This window comes from Cygnus atratus, chromosome 2, assembly GCF_013377495.2.
Source record: "Cygnus atratus isolate AKBS03 ecotype Queensland, Australia chromosome 2, CAtr_DNAZoo_HiC_assembly, whole genome shotgun sequence".
Classification (NCBI taxonomy): Eukaryota; Metazoa; Chordata; class Aves; order Anseriformes; family Anatidae; genus Cygnus; species Cygnus atratus.
Window position 1 is genome coordinate 156,418,856 of NC_066363.1, and position 18,061 is coordinate 156,436,916.

Sequence of the window (18,061 nt, forward strand, 5' to 3'; positions counted from 1 at the left end):
AAATTTCCATTTGGGGGCTGTCCTTTTCTTCTAGGGATTCTGTAAATGTAAAAAAAAAAAAAAAAGCGTAGAAGTTAAAAAGGAAAAGGCGTAAGTACAAGTGCTACCAGGAGGCCGATACCTCCACTGAAATTTTACATTACCAGGGATTTGCAAATTAGAAACAGTTGGGGGGAAAAAAAAATACCACTACTGTATTCTAACCACACAACAAAATCCAAACGATCAAGCTCCGACTTCCCCGCCCCAGCGGGAACTCCTTTTTGAAGTTTCCTCCTTGCGAGCGAAGCTCTCACTTTCTGAGGAACGCACCCTTGCTCCGTACGCCTGAATCAGTACAAACCCTCCCTGAGTGGCCCTGCACTAAGGGACGAAACGATTCTCCAAAAGAAATGCATTTGGTTCACCACGACATCCATTCTGTCTTGGCTTCTCTACCTGCATCCGAGCGTCTTCAAGTCTATTTTTGTTTTGTTTGGGGTTTGGAGGGCTGGTGGGTTTGGTTGATTTTTTTTTTAAACCTATGTCTCATGAATATTACTACTGAGGAAGCTAGCAAGCCCGAAGAGCTGAAGGTGAGACATCCTATTGTTTGAGACACCTCCTATTTCACCAGCACTTAAAAAAATAAATCACAAATCACACAAACAAGAGACCCCCTGCTCTTCCTACATCCTCAGACTTGTCCTCCACATGGGAGCAAATGAAGATTTCAGAAACGATGGAGGGGTGTGATGGGGCAGGAGAGGACAACCAACAGACAAAAATATTAAAAAAAAAAAAACAGCAAAAAAAGGGGGCATTCCCTGCAATCCCCCGGTCGCATGAAAGGACAATGAAATAAGTTCATTATCGAAGGATAAGCGAAGCCAAGAACCCAGAAACATTTAGATAGGAGTTTACTGCACGAACAGACGCCCGTCCTTTAATAGCAAACGCTTGCTAAACAAGTTTCAAAAGGTGCACAACAAGGCCCCAGAAATAATTATGTTTTAAAGCCTCGTTCATCTACATGACAAGTTTAACTTCAAACAATTCTTAGATTGATCCAGCTAAGCCAGCGAAACCTCCCTTCTTGGGAATTCTTCTGAAATTACCTTGTTTTAAATACATCAAAATCGGCCCGTCCACGCGCTTCCTAGTGCTAAATTAAAATTCAGGTTTCGTTATTTCCTCGCGTTAACTAGCCGCACAAAAAAAAGCCCTGCTAGGCCAGAAAGCTCTGCGGGGCCGAGCTGCTCGGCCCGCCCGGGGTCCCAAGGGCTGCGTTATCGTGCACGTTCCTGGAGAGGAGCGGAGCAGGAAGAACTTCCCGAGGCAGGAGGTGGAGGCAACGAACGAGGGAGCCTTGGTTTCAGTTTGGATCAGCTCGCCCCGCGGTGCCCCGCGCAGCCTCCCACGCCAGGGCCAGCACGACCGTTTCCTTCCACAGCACTGCGGGATTAATTTGAGGTGTAGGTAAACTCACTGGCTTGCACCCGGGCAGCTTTTAAGTCTGCTTTCAGCAACGAGGAGCTTTGTTTCTCGGGTGCCTGTTTGGCGAAGGCTGAAGGACGACTAAAAGCTGCAGCAGAGACGAAACGCGGCCGAGAAGCGCTGGCGAAAACGGAAAAGGAGAAGCAAACGGCAAGGGGAGAGAACGAACTGCTCTCGCCGGCACTGTGGTTAAAAATCACTTTCACAACCCAAACGCGACCAAGATTTGGCAGCTCTGTGGAAAGCTCAATGAGAACTGAATCCGAAAGACAGCACTAACGGCAGCAGAGAGAGGGGGGGGAAAAAAAGCCAACTTAATGAGGGACTTAATTATGTCATTACCACACTGAGCCGATGGTTTGCTGCTGCCTTGGCTGCGTCATTTTGTAAAGTCCCACAGTTAACAAAAAAAAAAAAAAGCACACGGTCACCAGGTAGCGCTTGGCTTCTCAGCTGCGGCAACGCTGTGAGGATATCTACGAGAAGTGCTTTTCCTTCATGCAGGGAAACAAGAGACCACGGAAACCTGTAAAAATGCTCACACGAGAACTTTGTTCTGAGCCTCTGAGGCTCACTGAGCGCGCTGCAAGGCACCACCTACCAAAACAGCCGTGAGTATACAGAAATAGGGGCATCAGCTCTGCCTCGGGGTCACAGCAACACTTCCTGAATGGTTCTAAAAGGTCTCTTCAGAGCTCTGCTTCTTAGAAACGGCTACTAAAAAATCAGCACACTAACAAATTACAGCTCTGGTGTAAGATTTGGGAAAGGCCGGACTTGTGTGACGTATCTGGGGACGACGCTACTCGGATTTGTCTTTTACTTTCCTAATTTTGAGGGCATAAAGCTGACAGGGAAACGTTTCAGTCCATCTTTGGGCATTAACATAAATGGGAAAAGAAAAAAACCACCTTGCATTAAGTTAAGAAGTGCAGTACTTCCCCAGTCACCAGGACAGGGCTCCTCGTAGCAGCTGGCTGCTCTGTGCGTGCATCAGAAAGGACGCAGGGCAGTAAGGGAAACTCATTCGATAATGCACGGAGCGGATCCCTACCCACTGACGCTACAGCTAAATGTATTTAATATTTCCCAGCAGCTACTTTTTTTCTTAACGTACCAACAGTAAGCTACTCAGGGCTGACTGTTCTTGATCGTCGCTGAAGCCAGAGATCAAATTTAAAAGTCAGCAGCGTTTTCTGGTAGCTTGAACGCTACAAACCCCATCACTAAAAATACAACCAAGCGCTCCGCTAAGACCTGCAGTAAGGCAGGCGATAACCCACGACACCCTTTCTGACACGTCTTGCAAGCTTTGTAAAGCTGTTTGTCGGCACATGCCTAGCTCACCCAGGGATGACTCTCATTCCGCGTGCGAAGTTGCTAATTAGCAAGAAGCGCGGCCGTTCGCGACGCCAATTTAACACGGAGACGTTTACTGCACGCATCGGCCCGATCCCCACAATTTTGGGGGGGCCAGAAGAACTCAGGAGGGCTGCTTTTGGGAAGGGACATTCCCTCCTAGACTGTTTGAAGAGGGTAGAAGGACAGGCAGTGATACGGTAACCTAATTTAGTAGGATTCAGGAACCCAAACTCACTCTCGGGGCGTTCGGGAACGTGACTCGCAGCCATTCTGGTGGGGCCGAGCCCGGAGGCAGCAGCGCAGCACGACGCGTGCCAGCGGGACTTTCCTGGAAGGCGAGGAGGTTTGGATGTCCCACACGGCCTTCTGCGAGCGCTACAGCACACCACCGAGGAGTCGAGTACGAGACGTTTTTGCCAAAATGAAATATTTCAAGAGGGAGGAAAAACGTACGTACTAAACCCCACGTTTCTGCACAGCCAATGAGAGAACCACTGCTGAAAAACAACTTCCACTTCCCACATCGTGAATCTTTGTGTACTTTGGCTCGCTAAGGAAAAGGAGGAGGTTTCATTCATCACTTGTCTTTGCACCTAATCGCTGCCTCATCTTTAAGACACCTTACGATTACGCAGCAGGCTCAGCCAACGCAGTAAGGAGTCGTCTTCTTTAGGAAGACACCCCGGCCGTGGTGACGCTGCTCCTGAAAAAAAACTCACTGTGTTTTGTGGGTACGGTTGATGAAAGGAATTGAAGCTTAAAGAAAAACTCTCATGCGGAAAGGGGGAGCTGAAGGTGCACATGAAATTATTTCCTCTTTTATGTACGGCAGCTTACGCTGGATTTCAACACAGCTTGCTGTCTAAAATGAAGCCGAAGAAACCGCACAACTCCGTGCCACCAGCCGAGCTGGCACCTTCAGAGCAGGCCCGGGACACAAAAAGCCTTTCCAAAAGGCAAAGAGCAGCGACAGGAGGTGCCGGGCGTTCTTGCTGCCCTCAGGGCATATGCTGGGAGGACGCAGGTGGAGTTCAGATCCACAAGATGAAGGTGCTGCCATTTCCAGCACCCCGCGCGGGGCAGCAGCACGCCCTTCCCTGCACGTTTTAGGACTAAAGAGAGAGAATATGCAACCATGGCGTATCAACGAGGAAACAGATGGGGGCTAAAAACGAGTACACACACACGTTGAAACTCAAGAAAGATTTAAGAGTTTCAAAAGTCTATTAACAACTTTTAGAGAGGGAACTTTCAGCCAAACAGCAACTGAGAAAATAGCCTTAGTTTCACTGGTTTGATACAGAGAGCTCCAACTTTTTTTCTAGCACAAGAAACAAAGGCTGGGTTTCACATGGAAACCAAACCCCCCTCCACAAAGTCAGTTTTTCAGACAACCGCTGCTTCGACAACAAATTAAGACTTCAGGTAGCAGACAAAATCAAACGCCCTTCCCAAGACTCAGAAAGGAACCTACAGCACGCCAAGGTGAGAAATTAGAAACAGAGAAATGCTCTGCAGTGGGAGTTACAGAAGTTTATGTAAGTTTTAATCACTTCTTCAAGCCAAATTGATATAAGGACAGAGTTTTTATTATGATGACCCTGCCCAAGGCAGAGGGGTTGGACTACATGATCTTCAAGGGTCCCTTCCAGCCCCAAACATTTTCTTTTTATGCCACTTCTACATTTTTCCATCCTGGAAAAGACAACACAAGATGCAAGCTTCTTGTGTTAAAACAAGCAAAGCAAAAATCTCACCCATACATTCACATTTCTTACCCTTAACAGTTTCTTGAAGGCAAAAAAGCGTAGGGATTGAAAAACGCAGCAAATTAAACGCTAAGTCAAGGAGTCAGTACTTGGGGAAATGGAACAGGGATCACAGCTTTGCTCAACACGGAAGAAGCGATTTTATGAAGTCCCGCTCTTGTACTAAAAGCATCTTCCCCCCAACGTAACAGCGTGCTTGAACCAAGTTTCCACGTTCAGCAGCAATTTTGTGAAATCAGTCGGATACGGCCTCCTAGCTTGCTTTCTACCCTTTCCAGGAAAAAAAGAAAGAAAGAAAGAATTCAGATTAAAATAGCAAACCCTGGGCAAATCGAGCCAGCTCGCTGGCAGGGGGCCAACGCGACACAACGGGGCTGGCGGCGGCGTCCAGTTTTGGCAAGGGGAGCCGGAGGAGTAAAGTAGCTCGGATGTGTCCACGGGCTGGAGAGAAGCAAACGGCAGCGAGACCTAAGTCAGGAGGCGCATGAATGGAGCATTTACGCGGCGCCGAGGATGTGCTGACAGACATGTAGGGGCTGGAGCTCTCGTGCACTCGCGGCAGCTGCGTCTCAGCGCATGTTTGCAAACCACAGCTCTTGCTCACCCCTCTGAACCGGATCTCAGCATGTGCTCAGGTAGCAGCTGAGCGTGTGGAAGGGAACTTTCACTGGCGGCAGCAGACCGCACGGAACACCTTGCGCAAGGCGGCCGAGCATCCCGCTGACAGACCCCGTTTCCACACCGCTTCACTGCTCTCCTAAAATATAAAACGCTAACCAAATGCCCCGCCGGACTGTTTGATGGGGAGCGGGAAGATGTTTGGGACTGCTGGAAGCCTGGCTGGGGATGGGGTCACAGGAAGGAAGCAGAGAACCTCACGGTGTGGAGAACAACTCGCAGCTCGTACCCCAGGACGGACACTGCTGCTGCCCAGCTCTGCACGGGGGAAAGGGCTGAGCCTCCGAGATAAACTCGGAAGTAAACAAGGCAGAAGATGAGCTTGGTGGGAGGGAGCAGGAGCCCGACACACAGCGGTGATGTCTGGACGGGAACAGCAACCTGGGACTCGGTAAAAGCGTAGCGTTTGTGGTATCAAAAGCCCGGGGCTCAGAAAGGGATCTGCTGCTGCGGGGAAAATACCCTTACACACCGAATCTGGTGCTGGGGAAAGATCACTCTGAGTGAAAGGGAGAGCAGGAGGGTCAGAGAGCAAAGGAAGGAGGTTAGAGGGACTTCCACCTTGTTATGTTACAGGTTAAAGTAATTGGGAGTGATGCCCAACTTGTCAGAAGGCATCTTCCCTTACTCGATGGCATCTCCCCCAACATCCTCTCTCCCTTAAGCTGATTTTTATCATTTTTTACCTTCACGTGGAGATTGACTGACTCTAGGCACACAAACCTTTGCTACAGTTGGTGTGAAACATTCTCACTTTGCTTTTAAAGGTACAGGGTAGAAGAACTTAAAGCAGGAGCTCAGCGATGCATGGTTACACCTTGGATACATGTAGCTTTTTGGACGGAGGTGTGTTTCGGTATCATTATGATATTATAATGGCCAAAGTTCACCAAAAGGACAGCGTTTTCTCAAAAACATGGCAGGCCGTTGGCCCAGGCTAGCAAATACACAGCTTATCGGTTCCGATGTACCTTCGAGTTCCCATCTTATCACAGAGCCTGGCCGCGGTGCCTGCACTCCGCTCCACCCTCCGCACGGCTCCTCTCGGAGTCAGCACACCAAGTTCCCCCTGTTCCCCCCAACATTTAGGGTCGGAGGCCTAGGGAACTTCTACAGAGTGCAGCTACAAAAAGCTTCCACCCTGGAAGCCTCTTCAATGCCGTACCTTTTATTTAAGATGTATCAGTTTAATTTCTAAGTCACCTCCAGCAATCATCCCCCACATACGTGAAACTACTCTCAGTCCGTACACTGGCAATATTTTCAATAATTTGGCTCTCCAATTTTGAACAAGATGTATCGACAGGAGGTGAGCAGCCTTAGCAACAACAGCACAGTCTGAGCTCCACGAATACCTGTACACTGAATGTGGAAACAAGGGAACCTGATGCTAGAAGCAAAGGAAATGATTAAATCAACATTTACCCACAGTTATTGGTACTGAAGCGTGCGAAAGCCAAAGCCTTGAACCCCACTCAGCTGCAGAGCCCTATCTTCCCAAGGCTTCTAGTAAAGGCCTTCAGCACCGTAGGGAGAAAAGCAAGAAGTACAGCTCCTCTGCTTTTCCTAACACAGCAGCAATCCTCCTGGCTGTCCTTCTTGATTCTCGTCCCCTCAAGGGGAAATCAAAGAAAAAAGAAGCCAGCACCCAGCCGCGGGTCCCAGGATGGGAACGCTCTTACAGTTCATGGGAAGCAGGAAAGACATCTCAGCTACAGGTCCCGTATTTCACTGTGCTGTTCCTTGCTAAGGAATTTGAGAATAAGGGAGAGAGATGTTATGCAAAGCTGTTAGGAACAGTAAATTAAAATACAGGAAGTTCGACTTGTTCTGAAACTTTTCTAGGAAAAAGAAGAAAAAAAAAAACTGTGAGGCACCAGCCATCCAAACACTGTAGTTCCTACATTAAAATAGAAACTGCCTCACGGAAACAGCCCAGACTCAAAAAAGCATTGTCCTATAGTAACAATACACGCTTCTATGATATTAATGTATTTCTCTTAAATAACATCGGGGGTCCTTGAGGCAGTTGGCAACCTTTCTTCTGCCCACATTCATCTTCCAGCTCACGGCACTCATTACACGACGGAGCCTGAGGATACCTAAGGAAGCCAGTAACCTCTTCCAGCCCTACCTGGTGCCTGGGTAGGGTCTGGGCAGGTTTTACCAACACCTAAAACCCAAAAATGAGGCAGGGCCCATGACAAGCGGGCGCCCTCCGACCTCCTTCAGCCCGGGGCAGGCCAGGAGGATGCGGCCCGCTGCCGGGAGCGGGGAGGGAAGGAAATGGAGACCCCAGAGCTGCCAGCAGGAGGCTGAGCTGGCAGCACAGCCGGCCTGGAGGGGGAAGGAAGGCGGCACGGAGCTCACCCAGCCCCGGGGAACGACCCCGGGACCGAGCCGGAGGGCTCCCCGCCGCCCCCTCGCCTCACGGCGGCCGGGAGGGGAGGGCAGGGGGGGCCGAGCCGCCCCTCCGGGGGCCTCAGGACACGCACCGAGGCTTTGCCCCTTCCTTCCCCGCGGCCTCAGAGGCTCCAACCGGGCCTAAAGCCCCCAAAACGGCCCCGTCGGGGGTAAAAAAATGAAGGGGGGGGAGCGCCTGAGGGCGCCTCGTGCGCCGGCGGTCGCCTCCCCTCAGCCGTCCCCTCCTTCCCCTTCGACCCCGTCCCTCAGGCACGCACCGAGCCCGAGCTGAAAGCCCCAGAAAGCCCCAAGAAGGAGGCGAAAGCGGTCGGAGCCTCACCGGGTCCGGCGGAGGTGGCTCCCGGGTACATGTCTCCGTGCGAGGCGGATCGGCGGCTCCGAGGGGAGGGAAAGGGAGGGAGGGAGCAGCCCGAGCCGCGGTTAACGCTGGAGGAGAGGGTGGGGGGAAAGGGAGGAGGAAAAGAAAAGGGGGGGGGGAAAAAAAAAAAAGGAGGAGGGCCCACGTTAAAACCAGGTTACTCGGCGGCCCTGAGGAGCGGGGAGAAGGGAGGAGCCGCGGGGTCACGGGGAAGGGGCGCCCCGCCTGCCGCCCGCCTCCCTCCCTCCCTCAGCCCCCGCGGCGAGCGGGAAGCGGGGCGGGCGCTGCCTGAGGGGCCCCGCGGGCCGGCTCTGGGGCCGGCTGCGTGCCGCCAATGGCCGCCGATTCCCCTCCTCCTTCTCCTCTTCCTCCTCCTCTTCCTCCCCCCTGACGAATTTCTTCCTCAGCCATGCCGCCAGGCTTTGCTCTTCGCCTGCCGGTGTGGCCGAGCAGGCGCGGAGCGTTTGTAGGAGAAGCGTTTCTAAGGCTCGAAGCGAGCCGCTGAGGTGAAACAAAGGGTGTTCTGCCTTAGCTTCTGGCTTAGGCAGGTGTGGTATCGTCAGTTGTGCTAAAATAAAGTGTAGGGTGGCTGTTAGAGGGCTTTGGAAAATGCAAAGTACTTCAGGCTCCCTCTCTGCTGTGAAAACCTCAGATCAGTCACCTCGCTTCCCTCACACTTCCATGCCACATCCACTTTTTGTCCCATCTAGGAATCGCAGCTGTGTTGTGGTACCTTACTGTCTTGCAAAATGAGATCATTCCTGGCCATACGTATATGAGGTTTGGTACAGGAGAATGCGAATTAGCAATTGCCATAATGTGAAAGAGGCATAATATTGGTCAGTGTGATGTACTGAGGCCCAGAAGATGATCTGTGATGATTCCTGGAGGAGTTTTCATCCCTTGGTAATTACCTCATTGGTGGTTCTTCCTTTCAGGAGGAGAAAATAGGAAAAAAAAAAAAAAAGCAAACCTGTTAAGGAGACTGAGTTAAAGCATGATCTCACTTCCACCAGAAAACATTAATTACATTACATCAGCTATGATCCATGCTTTCCTTCAGCGGCGCCATTTAGATGTGGATGACTTTTTAAAAAAAATCTCATCCCAGAACAGTCAAGCCCCTGCAAAGTCAACTAAATTCCTTCAGTTAATTTTACGTGCTAGGGGACACGGTGAATGTACTGCTTGGTATAGTTATTCAAACCATTTAATATCCTCCTTCATCAGTTTGTATTTGAAGTGATAATAGAAGCATTTAGCTATTCCAAATTTACATCAGCTAGATGTTTACTCTCCCCTTTGGGTCATACTTGTAGGTAGATATTCAGGGATTGCTATTAACTGCTCATCTGTCACTGCAAGTGCACTGTTCCTGAAAACCTTGTCACCACTAGTTTCCACTGGAGTGATTTTGGATTTGTCTGCATTCCAGGCTCCTCATGTTGCTGGAAAGTTAAGATTTACCAGCAACTATGAACAATTAAAGGACAAAGTTACGGGTAAAATTTATTTCTAGAGAAAAGCCAAGTGGCTGGAGCACAATTATAAAGAGAGACTTTGAAGATGGTCTGCCAAGGGAGCTGGCAAAGGGGTTGCTGCCGTCCCCTCTGTGAAGAGCATTTGGTAATATTTTTGCACAAACACCCATAATTTATTGGTTTATGCTAAATAAGGTTAGGTGAGGCTGAAAACAGGAAACAAAATCCCCCCAAACCAGACTCAGAAGAGAGTTATCTGAGGCAACTTTGACCTTTCTGCTGTATCAGACAGTGCTAAATGCTGAGGTGACAGTGGGAAATCATGCAGTCCCTATATCAGCATCTGAGTTTTTGATACTATATTTAAATCAATCTCTTCAATCTGATTAGGAGGATAACTCCTGCTAACATTATGCATAGCTCCGTGCCTGTTAGACCTTCTGCATTTAAGTACAAGAGAACATAAAAATACACGGATAGGTTTCTAGAAAAGTCCATTGAAAGTGGTGATTATGGAGAAGTTAGCATCCAGTACCCACCACCTCATCTCACCCAGCTAAGTCTAGATTTACTGCCTCACACCAGCACCAGCTGAACAATGTAGCTACATGCCTGTCTTGGCACCTACCATTGCCTACTCAGGTTTAAAAATTACACGTGAAAGAGCCAGGGGAAAAAATGTAGTAGGGCTACCATCATATGAGCAGTTTGTTTACTGTTCTAGCAAGAGAAATAACATGGCTTATGTTTGCTATACAAGGAATACAAGATGAAAATAAGCCATCGCCACAAGTAATGAAGGCATTTCAAAATCTGTGACTTTTAATCCCTGGCACCTGATGTGATGTGGTAGTTAACATACATCACCAATAGCATGTCAAGCATTTTAATACCAGGTCCATTAGTACTCAAAAGAATTGGCAAAGCTTATATACTTCAGTCAAAAATGATAACATAAACATTTCAGTCATAAGACTGCACTTAAAGGTATTTTGTGAGAAACAGCTCTCATGTTATAAAAATTCTAGCACACAACACACAGATTTTAGGTTAAGAGGGCTATATGTCGGGTTAAGAGGATTTGGTAAACAGGACCTCGGAGCCCCCCACTGCAGGATATAGTAGAATAGCTCTGCCTAATTATAACTCCAAACACAACTGCTTGGGGGGGAGAACAAATAATCCATGCATAGGTTTCCTAAAAGCCACCACCACCACCAAAACCCACAACACATTTGCAAAAGGCTTTGGTAATTTATTCTTGTCTAATTTGGTCACCCTGACTAGCACTGAGGCTTTCCTCCATCAGGACATTCACGAGTTTGGAGCTGGCAGCGTGAACAGGAACAGGACAGGAGCAATGATTACTGTGTTATATTTTTCCACCTGAAGGAAGAGCTCCTCGTGTTGGTAGGCATGTGGAATGAGTTCAATCCAGACTTCCAGGAAAGAACCATCTCTGTCCTGTAGGTGGACAAAAAACAAACGGACTGACTGTTGGATACATAAACACAGATAATCCCATCTCACCTTTCCACATCATTCTGCTTGTGAAATACCGGACTGAAAACAACAGTCATTGAAGCTTGCATGCTGAAAGGATGTGCCAACATGAAACTTCATCTGATACCTCACCCAGCTGCCAAGGAAGAAAAAAAAATAGAGTTCATTTTGGTACTCAGCAATCAGTTGGAAATTAACAAGCTCCCAAGCAACAGAAGATAGCTGACATTTAGGGGAGGTTTCACAAGACAGTAAAGACATATCCCATGCTACTTTTGGGTTCTGAAGAACACTCTGCAATTGATTTCAGAAATTCTCTGGAAAATATAGATCCGGAGAACAGCAATTAATATCTGGAACAGGCTAGAGTGCAATATACTTGTATTGATTTCAAGCTGATTTTTGTGGGTTTAGAACTTCATAAGCAAAAGGGCTTATCGCTGTGTATACATGACTGCGGACTTGCACAATCAGTTAAATAGTAAATCGGTTAAATAGCTTTATTTAAACACTGTTTTTTTTTCTTTCATGCAGGAGTCCTGGTGTTCCTGCAGGCTGTTTTCATGCTACTGTACACTCTCAGCAAGATTTCTGGGTTACTGAGGAGAGGAGAGTTACAGCTCTGGTCTGCCCCTGTTCTTGTAGTAACAGGGCACACACAGGTTGGTCCACGTCACTTGCATTACTTCTAATTCTTTCTGTCACTGACAAATGATGTTTTGGAGCACAGTGTATGTTTTACTGGGCAATTTCACCCCCCATCCCCCAAAAAAGCAAAACCAAAAACCAACCCCCTCACTCCCCCTTACACACAAGAAAACCCTCTATTTTTGAAAAGATTTGCGGTCAGATTGGTCTGAAAGCTCTATAAAAGCGTTCTTTTCAACATGCTCTTAATAAACTGTATTAACAATTACAAAGTATTATTAAGAATTGCTGAAATGCTCAAAATCAGGTTTCTTTAGAGAAAAAATTGACTGGCTGTTGCACAGAATACCCTATCATAACTGCTAGATTTCAAGCTGAAATTTCCTGGAACTGGTATCTCCCAAGGAAGGAAATACTGGTTTTGGAAAAACTGCATTTTCTAATATTTTTTGAAGTAAAGATAATATTTATGAATGGCTTTTAAGAATCATTTATATAAACAGAAGTAATTGGGGGTAAATATTTTATATACAAATAAGCTAGTGGCAGAACATATGGCTTTTCTTTTGATGAGAGAACATATTTCGATCTCACTAAGCACAACCCTTCTCTTTTTAAACTAAATTAATTTAAAAACCAGTTTATAATTTCTGTTAGTCATTTATAAGAATGATAAAATGGCAAAAAAATTTACTCGGAGAAGAAAGATGTAAATTTGATTCTTGACTGAGGGAATTCAAGCTTACATTATTCCAGCTGTCACCTGGCCTGACTTTAAGCTGTTATTCTGGAGTGTGCTCACTAGATTTCTCACATACTCTATGTCCTTTTCATAATAATATATATATTTTGCTTTACATAATAAAAATATACAGCGAGATCAGAAAAAAAAGTGAAGAAGGACTCAAGAAGGACTTACTTTTGTAGGTGATCAGAGCAAACACTACAGCAATTAAAAACTATCAAAAAGATGCAGCACCACCTATTGGGGATGTGCTGTGTGCTGATTATTACCATTGCAAGTAGCAGTAGAGTTTTGTTCTTGTTGTGAGCCCAAACGAGCATCCTGTCCAGGCAGGTTTCTGAGCTGGACTTCCCACTATAGCCATGGACTCAGGCCTGGAAATATTTCTTGGGTTTGAACCCAGTTATGAGAAAGGGTAAAACACACACACACACAAAAATCAGCTAAGGAACAAGTTGTTTCCAAAAAGAGGATAAGAAAAGCAGATACTGTACTGATACTATTAATGAACAAAGTTGGAGAAGACAACAACAATTTAATGGTGAACAGTTGCTTTGTCAAATCCACTCCTGCCCCCAAAATAAAATAATAATATTAATAATAACAACAACAATAATAATAAAAGCCCTGGACTTAGTGTCAATATAGCCCAGTAAGTGCAACTGTAAAATCAAAATCATACCATACAGAGGAAAAGCTGGTACCACCACTGGAAAACAGTTGTGGGGGGGATAACTGTCCTGGTTAACCGCACCCAAACGTGCCTCAACAAACACAGGGCACCCCAATTAACCGCCAGCTCCTTCCCTCTCTCAAGAGTGGAAAGCCTTCGGCCCTTTGGGTAAAGGTGTTGGCGTGATGGTAAACAACCTGAACTTCACTGCTGTGGCTAATTGCTAAAACCAGGAGATGGAGGCATGTCGAGCCAAATGAGGATCCTCCCAGGGCCAGTGAACAACTTGGATTGTTTGAACAGCTTAGAGTAGAAAAAAATAATGAACTTCTACTAGGGAAAGAAAGGGAACTGTAGAGAGATTAAAGTGGACTGCGGTAAGAAAGACAACCTAAAAGGGCTCATCTGCTTTTAGGTCCTCTCACCGTGACACAGGGATTGCCTTTAGGCAGCTACAGCATCTCCCAAGCCTATTTGGTGGCTCAGGGAATTGTGTTTATTTATTGTTTGGTTTGGTTTTTGTTTGTTTGCTTTCAGGCAACCAGTCATCTCTTTTCTCCTTCTTGCAGATGACTTCCCTACCTGCAGGACGTACACCTGGCTGAGCGGCCAGCTCATGTATTATTTCATGTTTTAAAACACTGCCTTCAAGACACAGATATAAGACTTTGCCATTTTACACTTCTTATTCTTGCTTCCCCGGTGTCGATTCACAATATAATGCAGTTTTCTAGAACCTCACAACAATCACTGTGCTGACTTCAATGCTAGCTTCTTCTGACCCCAAACACAAGCATACCACTATAGCGTAAATATATAGAAATTCCGTACCCAATGCCCGATGAAAACACTGCTGTCCTGCAACACTAACAGGCCAGAGGCCCTGATCCTAGTTTGTCAGACCTGTGCAACTTGTGCGAGAGCTTGCCGTGTGAACTGGAACTTGGTACCAGGTGTCACGCTATGTGAGGTTTGAATGTGGGATAATGGGAAAGGCCTTGAAAGAAGAGGCCCCCAAATCATTACTAACTTCACAGAATCACAGAATGGGTTGGGTTGGAAGGGACCTTAAAGCCCATCTAGTCCCAACCCCCTGCCATGGGCAGGGACACCTCCCACCAGCCCAGGTTGCCCAAGGCTCCTCCAGCCTGGCCTTGAGCACCTCCAGGGATGGGGCATCCACAGCTTCTCTGGGCAGCCTGTGCCAGAGCCTCTCCACCCTCTGAGTGAAGAATTTCCTCCTTATATCTAATCTAAACCTACCCCCTTTTAGTTTAAAGCCATTCCCCCTTGACCCTATCATTACACTCCCTGACAAAGAGTCCCTCCCCAAACTTGTGGTCAACTACTAATTATTGAAAAAGTGCAACTTGAGAGCTGGAAAAAGGCTGTTTAACACAGGAAGAATCAGCTCAGGAAGGTTATAAACAACAAAACAGTTAAGCAAGGTCAGGGAAAGAGAAAGAAATGGGTGATTCAGGTCTCCCTGGTGAAGACTTCTTGAGTTTGGCCACCTTGACGACTATCAATACCCAAAGTCATGCTTTACTCTACAGCGCCAGCTCTGTAGTACTGTGTACACACATATAATTTAGGAAGAAGTGTTAAGGACTGAACACTTTGTATATGTAGCAATAATGACTGATAAAGTACAAGAATTAATCTGTAGTGATTACAATTGTGAGAATTACTAGCACAGTGTTTTCTTACTTAATATTAGTATTAAAGTTCTGTTTTAAATTTAAAACTACCAGTGTTAGTGCTCCCAGCAATCTCTAATTCTTTAAATGGTGTGTATATGTATACATATATATACATACATATATATGCACACATAAATATATATCAGTTGTGACAGCGTATGTTGAAAGAAGTTCATCCCCTCCTTCCTGATGTTTTCCTTTCCTGGCTGGTAAGTAGAGCTCAAGTGTATTCAGTCAAATCTCTGCTGCTGCCCTTTACCATCCTCCACGTGTAAAACACCCACCTCGGGAAATTTTCACACCCAACCTCTTTGCTTTGCTTATCATGAAGACACTCCTGTGCTATCTTATCTGGTGAAAAATATCAGCACAGTTGTATTATCACCCTACATCAGAGCATTGTCTTTCTGGAGCAAGCCCTACTAACTCATCACTCTGGAAGTAATTCAGGATCCTAGAACTATAGAATACGCAGAAGCATATATACTTTCTTTCCATTTTTTATTTTTTTTTAAACACCCCAATGTATTTTCTACAGAGCCATCTCAAAGGGAAGTTATTCTGCTCCAAGAGGATGATGAAGTATTAAATAGGTTGTATGACGTATGGACAGTTGACAGGCTCAGAGGTGAAAAGCACACGGACTTTATCCCTCGGTCCGCCTTGGAATTGAGCTTTGTTAACTGGCAATGCTGACTGGATAGCTAGGCTTCAAAAAGCTTTGGGGAGCAGCAACACTGTTCTTTCCTATTACACAGTGATTTGTTTGCATCATAACTTTATTCTGAGCCCCTCCAGATCAGCCACATCAGTGTCACTCAATAGATGGAGCAAGACAGCCATGAAGCAAGGATGCAGGCAAATCTCCTCTAATTAATGTCTTTATCAACCGAAACCTAAGCTTATGTGAAAGTCACGTTTAAATTTCAGGTCATAATATTTTATTTTTAAACAATGCATCTTCATTTTTAAATCATTTTCGCCTAAGAACTGTTACCTACGTCCCTGTTCTCTCCTATAGGGTCCACTCAAATTTCCACTTGGACCTTCACCACTAAAACAGGATAGAAAAAGCTGGCCCCTGTCATTCACCTGTCTTGTTATGCACAAGCAATAGAGACTCCTGTCCCCAAACAAAAGTATGCAATTTCAGTACAACATCACGAAACCTGTGGATCACTGCCAACAAGAAGCCCTTGAACACACAGAACCTGCAAGTTCAGTGAGGCTAGATTTTTCTCTACAGCCTGAAGACAGCAAAGTTTTATCGTCACTATCTAAATCCTGTACAATAAGTTACTTTCTATTCAATGCAGGATGTTTTCAGTGGAGCAGGCACATTTCATATTCATACTGAATCTAACATTATTAGGTTTCTTAGCTGGCAGTGTCTTTAGTCATGAAGTATAATCTGAGCTGTTTAGCTATCTTCATGTGGGCTGTTCTAATAAAGGCTAATGGTGGTCCTCCTGCATTGGCAATTGATAATTCCCCTTGCTTCCGTCTGCTTCAGCAAGTCATTCCTCAGTTCCTTCCTCCACATACATGAATGTAATCTGGGATCTACTTAGGAGGAACCTTTCTTACTTGATTAGCTTGGGTGTCCTACAGGGCTTTTTTTAGCCTTTTCACAAGCTGTACATTTCCAGAGGTGCTATTGCTGATAAAAAGGAGTTACTCGGAGATTCCAATGCCCTTAAGCAAACTCCAGTTTCTGCTTCCAGATATTTTGAGCATAGCTATAGCCTATACATGAACTTCCTTCTAAACTAGATCTGTGAGTTCATCTGCCTGAAAATTAAAATTTTCGGTCCGTGTTGCTAGTTTTCAGGCAGATCTTTGCAGATGTAGCCACACAGCTCTGAAAGCTTCCGCATAGGAGGCCGTGGCAGCACTGGCATGAGAGATGGATGAGGCAAGCAGAACTGCCCCTGCTCTGCTGGGCCTTTGTGAAATCCCATCCTCAAGTACCTGGCGCTTACAGAGATTCCTCTGTGCCCTCTGCCACGTACAAGAAGTTTAAGTGTTTAAAGTCAGAGCTGGTACCACCACTACCAGGGTTACAATCCTGCAGGTTAAGTGCTGCAACACTCTGCATTCATCGTCTCCAGCAGTAAGTAGTGTCTGATCCTCATCCAGTGAAACTTAGAGATGCTTCGAATTATGAGGAAGGGATGGATACAAGAGGTCCCTCTTGCGTGCCTCGGTTTTTACTTGTAATGGTCTCATCAGTCCTCTGATTTTTGTGGAGGAGTATTAGAATCAGAGAATCACTCAGGCTGGAAAAGCCCTCTAAGATCATCTGGTCCAACCTTTAACCTAGCACTGACAAGTCCACCACTAAACCATGCTACTGAGTTCTACATCTTCACGTCTCTTGAAGACCTCCAGGGATGGTGACTCAACCACTGCCCTGGGCAGCCTATTCCAACGCCACACAACCCGTTCGGTATAGAAATTTCTCCTAATACTGAACCTAAACCTCCCCTGGCACAACTTGAGGCCATCTCCCCTCATCTTATTGCCTGGTGCTTGGGAGAACAACCAAATCCCCACCTTGCTATAACCTCCTTGAAGGTCATTGTAAAGTACAATGAGGTGTCCCCTGAGGTGTCTCCTGAGCCTCCTTTTCTCCAAGTTGAACAGCCCCAGCCCCTCAGCCACTTCCCAACAGACTTGTTCTCCATCAGACCAGTTCTCCACCAGACCAGTTCTCCTCCAGACCAGTTCTCCGTCAGACTTATTCCCCATCAGACTTGTTCTCCAGCCCCTTCACCAGCTTCATTGCCCTTTATTGGACTCTCATGAGAACTGCAGCTCTCAGACATACTGTGCTGGTATTGAACGCTGTCATTTTAGGATTCTAAATACCGGGTCTTTTCGCAAATCGTTAAATTATTCTGCTCAAGCTTAATTCTAAAAGTTTAATTTACAGAACACCAACAGCATTGTGAAAAAAAAAAAAAGTTGTTTAAATAACTTTACTCTTGTCTGGAAATCGGTTGATCACATCTAAATAGCAGAGGGGGGAAATGGTAGAATTTGTTACGGTTACAAAGTCACCTAGAAATTGGGAAGTGGGAATTTATCACAAATGGCTTTTTCCACATCGTTATTTTAATATATATATATTTTTTTTTACACACGTGCGTTTAGCCAAGCAACGACGCCCTAGGTGCCAGCACCGCTGGTGCCATCCACCTAGGTGCCACCCACGAGGCGTGGCCGTATTTTTGGGGTA

At 46.2% G+C, this 18,061-nt stretch overlaps 1 protein-coding gene across 2 annotated transcripts in view; it reads right to left on the reverse strand.

The window, feature by feature from the left end:
• The window catches only part of AGO2 (argonaute RISC catalytic component 2), a 58,728-nt gene extending 50,477 nt beyond the window's left edge, over positions 1-8,251 (reverse strand). The window contains exon 1 of one of the 2 annotated variants that reach the window (XM_035561682.2): positions 8,029-8,251. In XM_035561682.2, the coding sequence (XP_035417575.1) occupies positions 8,029-8,059 (31 nt within the window). In that variant the 5' untranslated portion in view covers positions 8,060-8,251. The remainder of the gene's footprint in view (positions 1-8,028) is intronic. The other variant, XM_035561681.2, reaches the window with a different exon arrangement.
• Between the last annotated feature and the right edge of the window lie 9,810 nt (positions 8,252-18,061).